Source organism: Schistocerca cancellata, chromosome 7 (genome assembly GCF_023864275.1).
Source record: "Schistocerca cancellata isolate TAMUIC-IGC-003103 chromosome 7, iqSchCanc2.1, whole genome shotgun sequence".
Classification (NCBI taxonomy): domain Eukaryota; kingdom Metazoa; phylum Arthropoda; class Insecta; order Orthoptera; family Acrididae; genus Schistocerca; species Schistocerca cancellata.
In genome coordinates, this window is record NC_064632.1 from 494,740,617 (window position 1) to 494,749,506 (window position 8,890).

Sequence of the window (8,890 nt, forward strand, 5' to 3'; positions counted from 1 at the left end):
TTGAACCGTCGATCTCCCGAATACGAGTCCAGTGTGCTAACCACTGTCGACCTCGCTCGGTCTGCCATGTCCACATATACGCATGGCAAAACATGTTTCGAAAGGCAACAACAATATTCATGATTCAAATGTGTCTATATATCTTAAAGCCAACCCTCGACTCTTCTAAAAAGATAAGTACGATCTGCGTCCTTATCAATCGTGAGCGACGCTTTTATAATTCAGCTACCAATAGTAAACAGTTGCTTGAAGAAAGACTAGGTGTTCATAATCAGTACAGCAGTTTTCTCGTTCAGGTTCGTTAACGTTAAGCTCTTCACTTGGTTATTATTCCGTTACCACTCACTCCTATTAAACTTTTTTGTCTCTATGCGACGATCTGATTGTACGGCTGTGTTGTGACGTTCTTTGGTGAGTCAATAACTGAAATTAAAATTTAGTTTTCAACCTTAACTACGGTTATTTTCAGAGCACTAACTGTCTCCTCGGAGTGAGCCAATAACTTAAATTAAAATTTAGTTTTCAACCTTAACTACGGTTATTTTCAGAGCACTAACTGTCTCCTCGGAGTGAGCCCTAAGTGTATTTCAAGAGAGGATGCTAGTGTGGCTTGTAGAACTCTTTTGTACGCCACCATATTCCTGACAGCTAAACCATGTTGCTTTGATCCTGACCTGTACATATTGTCCACTTCATTCTTCACTTCACAATTCGCAAATGCCCAATAGGTATGCAGCGACAGAACAAACACATACACACACACACACATATATATATATATATATATATATATATATATATATATATATATATATATATAGCCCCGTGCATTATAAGGGATATGCTGACAAGAAGACAGACCTCCGTGATGCATGCTGTATTCGTGGTTATTTTCCGTACGGCCACTGCAGTGTTAAAGGTATGTAATCAGTAACATTATATTGTTTCGATAATTGCTAATATTTGTAATAATATTGTTTAACCGACACTGAAATTACTCTTACGTATCAGTGACTACCATGCCTGGGCACATTTTGTGACTTTCTGGTTACTCCAAAGTGTTGTGTTATATCAGTTGATTGTGTAGAGGACACAAGAGGAATCGGGCTTTGGAAGCAGTTAGGGAAATTATGTTTCACGCACCAATTGTCAGCATGTGACACAGACTGTTGTCTGTCACAGATGTGGGCGCGTCTCTGGAAACGTTTGTTCTCCTGTGAACAAACCTGTTGCCTTTGGGCGTTCCGTAGGCGAAGGCGTAGAGATGAGGACGCTGATGAAGAACTGATGTGTGTCCAGGAAGTGAGCGACGGCGAGTCGGAGGTAAGTAGGCCTTGCTACCAGTCAAGGTTGTTGTATCACTAGTGTACAAGTGAACGTACATAGTGGTCACCGACAGGTATTATTCATTGCATCAAGCTGATGTTTTATGTACGTTACAGGAACTTACACAATTGTCAAAGTGAAATGCACTAATTATAGCTCTTCTTTCACACTTTCTCCCAGCTAATGAGATGAGTCTGTACACAACCAGACGGTAGAGCTCTTAATTTAAGAAAGGCCACTTCAGTGACAAAACTGTTTCTTTTTTGTTTTACTCTTTACAGGGAAGCAAAAAGAAGACAAAGTATTATTTACCTGGACGTAAATATCACAACAATCGTAATCAAGATTTGTAGGATGGTACAATGACCAATATCACAATACCCTCAAACGTATGCCACCGAAACGTACATAAACAAGCAGCAAGGACGTCAATGCTATCTGAATCAAGTAAACATGGAATAGGAAATTGCTTCAGTGTCTGACTAATTACAGAGTATAGTAAAGGAATATCTACGTAGATACAAGACACACTGCAGGAAAAAGATAAAAACAAATTTGCATGCAACAGTTTGTAGATACAAAAGGCTCCAAATTCTTCAAAATAAACAGGGCCGAAACTGGATTGCGTACATCTATAGCACAGAGTCCAATCATAACATATATTCAGATTCTTGAATGTATAACATGACTTGCCAGGAATGCTCCATGTTCTTCTTAATATAAACAGGCAAAGAATTTCACACCACGTTTACAGAGCACATAGTAGCCTATACACACAACGGACATACCACATCATCAATAGTCTGACACATATACAGTACAGGTCACCAATTTGTTAACGTAGATCAAAATGTCATTGAGCTCCGCCGACTATGTGAAAACCGTAAAATGGATCTGACTGAAGAAACGGAGATATGTTCACATCATAAAAAATAAGAAGACAAAGTATTCAATGAAAATCTGGAAAGTGATTCAGTGAATTCCTTCAGCCGATTAATTACGATCCTTGAAGAATCAAAAGAAATAGTGCTACGTACGAACTACTAACTTCGTAAACAATGTATAATCAAATAGTGATTCAGATTACAGACGAAAAATACCCTCTCCACGAAAGAGTATTATACATACATCGTGAACATTCTATAGCGTAATCTCTGCTCGCTATATGTAAATATCTTTGCGACTGTTTGTTATTGTATGTTTGGTGTTTTCAGCGCGTACTGTGTCGTGTAAATTGTGTGACTAACATGTGTGAGCTTCTGCATAAATGAAACAGAAGAAAGCCGTAATAAAAAAGCTTCTTCCAGATTCACCATAATACATATGTAACGATCGAGCGTTATTTAGAAAGCTTCGCGTGTTTATATACTACTGTAAAGGCAACAGAAAAGTGCAGCACCTCACACATCGAAAACATCACGCGTAGGTACTATAACACACGATAAAATGCGTTTGAGAACGGTTATAATTACCAGAATAGTGTCGTGCAAGAAATAATTGATAGAGAAACAGAACTGGTAACGAAAGAAAGTGTTTTATAAAATCATCCATCTCCTCTTTCAAACGTGGTAAGCATTTCACAAACCGTGCTCAAGATCTAATCGTTCGCGGGTGACTTCATTCGCGCGTGAATTTATGTTCATTAGGATTATTCTAAGGCACGCAACATGAGTCAAACATATGTTATGTTGCCGTCCCATGTTGAATCACTCCGGACAGAAACTTCAAGATAATTGATTGTTCTGACTGCTCCAACTGCAGCTTAGGCTACTGAACCTCTGCAAGGCATCCGTCTGTTATGATATAATACATTCACACATTACAAGTTACAGTAAACGCTGGCACCATATTTATCGAACCAGAAAAGTTTCGGCGACTAGTGTTTGATTTTATAATTTAATTTTCCAATATCACCTGAATTTCAAGACACGATCCGTTCTGTTCAGTTGCTCTTCCAGGTACTTTGACATCACTGACGAAATATCATCAAAAAATATCAAAGTTTTTGTTTTGAAGACTCCATTCATTCTTTTCTAATGACCTTCCATGCCACTTTCTGTGGCAAGGCCAGTGGATAGCCTTAAAATGTTTTCTTTCCGTTTCTGGAACTTAATTTCCTTTCAGAATTGACCCTTGGTTTCCTTATCTACTGTCTTAAAGTAGTTACTGAATAACGTCAATGAAAGAGAACAAGCTGTTTTAATTTTTTCTACTTCTATTTTGTATTCGCCGTTTCTTGTAATTGCAGTTTTCTTGTACACGACGTAGATACGCCCCCACTCACAGTTTTCTATAGTTGAAAACTGTTTCAAATTTCAAATACTGTGCTAATCAAAACAATCAAAGTCTGTTTAGAACTATGCAGTGTGGGTTGTCATCAGTCTATTTTCTAAGATTAGTTGTAGAGTCAGTATTGCGTATCGTGTTCCTAGATAACTTCTCCAGTTCGTCTTCTATCTGTAGTACAATTCTCCTCTAGACAGTATTTTTGTAACCAGGTGGAACTACGAAACTAAAATGTGGACTACGAAACTTTTAATTTTATAAAATATTTTATTTACGAGTTGTATGCCTCAGTATGTAGCAAATGGGTGATAATAATGAAAGGTTTGTTGTGCAAAATTGTAGACTCATTTCGTACCTGAAGTGGAAATTCCGATGGATCGACTGAAATTACAGAGTTGCTAAGCATCTCAACTATTTATTCCCAAATATGCTGTGTCACTGATGCTGTTTCAGTACCGAAATGGTATTCAAGTAGTTTTTACTTACTTTAGGACAAAAATTTTACAAACTAACGATAAAGAAAACAGAAAATGAGTAACGACTGTCAGAACTCTATGCAAACATTTAGTAGCTACTTTCAAAGAAATTACCATGCCTTCGGTGACACATTGTGACGTCCCTTTGATAAGTGTATCAGAGAGTTCCTGATTTCTAGACACATGTGTTCTGTAACCCACATGATTGTTATAATAGCCATTTGCCTTCACATACAGAGATACTTTTTTCTGAGCTTTTAATCGAAATGTTTTAATAGAATATTGACATTTTATAGTTTTTCTGTGTTCGTTCCTATATTTGTTATGTTTCCTCTTCAGAGTACTCTGGAGTACACCTCAGCAACAGAGGAGTCAGATGTGTGTGACACAGCGCAGTGCTGGAAGAGGGAGACAACTCCAACAATATTTCGTGAATACTTCGAAGATCGATTCGTCTCCCTCTTGAGTATACTGGCAGCAGAAGAATCAATTAAGTCTAGAATTTTAGCACGCGCGCTCCTGTGTAAGTGCTATGCGGGACTTTCGCAGGCTGGAAAAGGTAAGTCGCCCAGTCCAACTAACTGTACTATTCTGGCTTATCGAGGATGCAGTAGAAAATGTTTGTCTTTTATTTCTCGAAAACATTTTTTTATTGATGTGTAGAAATGCTGTTTCTTTTTCCAAAAAGGACTGACCAGCTAGTGATGAATTGACACAGGGAATGTCCGTTTGATGTCGAGTAGGCTTTGAGATTTTTTGCAAAAATAGAGACTATGTCTCTTCTTCTAGATGTAATACTAAATTATACATTAGTATCAACATTTGGGATACTACTTGCAACTGAGAGCAATCGACGACGCCAGGCTAAATTTTCTGAAATTACAGTACGTGTATTTTATAAAGAACGTGCTGTCAGGTCAAGGATTATTTCTTATGACATGATAGTTTTATGAGACGTTAGTCGTACTCTTCGCGGTAAAGGAAATGCTTATCAGAATATCTCTAATGCCCCACCCAAGTATCTGCTACACAAAAGTATATACTTAAAAATGGAGCAGGTAATATCTGTCGAAAATTGCTTCTCTCCGAAAGAGTCACGTACTGTTCAAGCGATGTTAAGCGGCAAAAGTCTTAGGAATCTTAGTGACCAATTAGTGAACCTGAGTTTAATTTAATCTGAATTCCCGAAATGTGGAATTTAGAGTGCCCACATTAGACTAAACTCTGTATGTACTCAAGGGGCTACCACTGGGTGTCAAGATGGTAATTTCTGTGCTGCATTATTGATGGAAGGCGCTTAATATTTACGATCCAGAGACGTTAAGCTTCAGGGTAAAGGTGAAATACTTGCCAATGAAGTTCATGAGTGCTGAGGCCAAAGAATCAATAGTTGTCTGGCTCTGTGGGTCATGCGATATCCCAGCTATCTCAAACTTCCCATACCTCTGGAGTGCGCGCACGCAACGAGCTGATTGGCTAACTTCAATGCTCAATAACTCCGAAAAGGCGCAATGTATCGAATTTTTTTCTTAACAGTTATTTTCTGGCACATATTCCCCTCCAACACACCTACAAGCTTTTCAGACTGTTTTTGACCTCCCTGTATATTAACTTCTTACAAATGTGATTCGTATTGTCACTATGTGATTAAACAATCTAACTTACTCGTTTCTTTTCTTTACAGCCTTCGTGCGCCAAGTATATTATCGTCTGTGCATGGATGAAACTGTTGCCGTGAGGGAAAATGCAGCCAGAAAACTGCATGAGTTTGCAAAAGTGGTGGATTTAAACCACTTTGAAGTCGATATTATACCCCTATTTCATATACTGCAGAAGGACGAAGAGGTATGGCGATTTTTCGTATCTGTTTAGAATTGATTGGTTTTGTTTAGAAACACTGAATATTTACTTTCTCTCAATTAAGAGTAAATCATATTCTGTATTGATTACAGATAATGACAGAATTAGAGCCATTTTGATAAAAAGTATTTCTTTCAACTGTCTTTATGATTTATAATTATTAACCTCATAATAGTCTGTTATTTCAATACTCTAATCAATAACGCACTAGATGTTGTTATAATTCAGAAAATGTATCTTGATCCAAGGTATTTATCAAATCTTATGTTTGTTTCTTTAGATAATAATACGTCTGGGAGCTGCTGAATCGTTGGTGAATATTTTGATGTACCAGCGCGTTTCTGACGAACTCTGCAAGGAGCTGCTTTCAGAGTTGCAGAAGTATATTAATGATCCGTCTTCGAGTGTTCGTTACCTGATCGTCATCAAAATTGTCGAGGTATGTATGTCAAGAAAATATGTTACACTGTTGGATTTGTCAATACTGTCTCTAAATATTAGATTGTAATGCCAAATTCGTTGTAAAATCCTAGGTGATGTGCTGGAATATTATGATTGTCGATGAGAAACACCCAACACTTATATTCTACTACAAGAAAATCTGTTTCTTAGTATTTTATTCTTGAGGTCTAATAATTAGGAGTAAGTGTAAGTAGGAGTTCTGTAATAGACGAGGGCAAAAGACATTAGAGTTGAAAAACATTTTCCTTCTCTATATATCATCATTTAGTATACATTTCGTAGCTTATCATCTTACTATACATGAAGGATTTGGGAAGGAGATGAATACGTAATTGAAGTTTCTGAAATCGGTATAACTTATGTGATTTTTTTCATCTTTTACAGGTTTTAAGAGGTCTACAGGAAGGCACGTTGAAGTCAGATCTTCTCCAAATACATCACGATTTACTGAAGAATCTGACATAGAAAGATGGAAGCAGCAACACATCAGTACCAGTTTTTTTTTAAGTGTGATCAGCTCAAAATAATTGAAGATATTTTGAAGGACTCTGAAAATTAAGAACGGGTAGATGCAGGCCATCAATTATGAGCAATTTAAGTCTTATTTTTCTCAAAATTCTTCAAGATTTGTTGTAGGACTCTTGCGGTATAAAGAGGGACAGCTGAAGCACATCATCTGCAAGTGTTTTAAGTGTGGTGTTCGCAAATACTAGATTTGCTGAAGGGCTGTGGGAATAAGAGCCGGGCAGCTGCGCCATATCAATTGCAAGGCTTCTGCAGTGATCTTGAATTGGAAGACATAATCATGCTATATACAGTGGTACTTTTGGTGGACCAAAATTAAATTATTAGTGTGACGAATGTGTCTGGACTTCTAAATCTGAAGCAATAAAGTACAGTGTTACTGTTTGTTTCATTTTGTATTTTATTCTTACTTATAAAATGAAACATGTTAAACTGATTTTACACCAGTTTTGTACAGAGCAATAGCTGAACACAAAGTATCAGGAGAATAAGCCGAAAATTATTCTGTAATCCAATGAGTTAATAGCAGCTGTAGTATAAATTGATGCACTACATATCAAAGCATACAGATAATGCATCATGAATGCCATCTACACCCATTTTATGTCCCAAAATTCTGTCCTCTCTCCCTCAGTATCAGTTAATCGCACTTACAATTATACTTAGCCCCCACAGCCCCCTCAGTCTATACACATATTCACACACACACACACACACACACACACACACACACACGCACACACACACACACACACACACACACACACACACACGCACACACGCACACACACATCACACACTATGTATAAAGAGTTTTCTTATGGAATCGGTTTCTTGCCCTACTACTAGTGCAAAATATAAGACATGATGAAGGGGGAATGGGGGGGGGGGGGGCAGGGGCCATTTCAGTTGATCCGAGTTGATTACATCTACCTCCCTCCATGTAAAGAAATCTGTTGCTATTCATGTTTCCTGGTTTACTTTCCTCCATCATATATCCAAACATTACAGTATAGCATAATGAAGTCAACGTATGTTTTCCACGATTCCTGACTGTTTTATAACTGATAATTTCCCGTGTTGTAATGCAGAAAGGGATGCAGTAAGATTCGTCTTCTTTATAATTCAATGATTTGTAGCAAATGGGCAACAATAAGCAACTACCATATCGTAATTCTGAATTCTGAACATAAACACAATAAACCTCTAAGAGGTGAATGTGGGTTCACAAGGCCCGTAAGGAATTATAATAACGGCATGGAAGTGTACATGACTAACAAAAGGTTTTGTTCCTTTAGTGTCACGTTTTCATTTTATTTTATTAACATGAAAGAACTAAATGTCTACCTTGAAGATGCCAGGGTATTAAAGAAGGTACCTGACTTTGGTAAAACAAAGATTCAGGAATCTGTCTGAAGAGTAAAATAAAGGTTCGGTAATTTGGTTTAAACACTGCGAGAGATATTCAGGTGTTGACGTTGATAATGACAAACTAGTGATATTGCAGAAGTTAAGGAGAATTCGATAGAACCATTGGGACCCAGAAAATTTGTGGGTGCTAAAATATCAGGCAAATTAGAAACCTACCGCGTCACAAGGGGAACTTTAACTGAGGCTTAATGATTTCACTGAATATGCACACTGTAGTGGGCCACAGAAAAATTCCCTGCTTTAACAGGACAATTTACCTACCACATTGAACTCCAACATCTTTATTTTTATCTGTAGATCTGCATCGTATTAAGCAGACATCAGTGTCCGGAAAAGTGGTTCTATCAGACCCGAGCAGTTTTAATTGAAAAATATTGCAAAGAGCCGAGAAATGATCGGAGTGAATATGTCGGGGGTGTTCTGACGCTTAACTGAAAAGTAATTAACGAAAGGACACTAATTACGTCGGATCGATTATGTCCGAACTGCCCGCCGCCAGTCTCGTCTATTTTGCAGGTAACATG

At 37.6% G+C, this 8,890-nt stretch overlaps 1 protein-coding gene across 1 annotated transcript; it reads left to right on the plus strand.

Annotated features, from left to right (window-relative positions):
* Positions 1-717: 717 nt before the first annotated feature.
* LOC126092843 (serine/threonine-protein phosphatase 2A 65 kDa regulatory subunit A alpha isoform-like) lies at positions 718-6,875 on the plus strand. The gene is made up of 6 exons (XM_049908572.1): positions 718-728; positions 1,251-1,323; positions 4,428-4,647; positions 5,773-5,933; positions 6,229-6,387; positions 6,795-6,875. Exons 1-6 carry the CDS (start codon positions 718-720, stop codon positions 6,873-6,875), a joined length of 705 nt encoding a protein of 234 aa, XP_049764529.1.
* Positions 6,876-8,890: the final 2,015 nt, after the last annotated feature.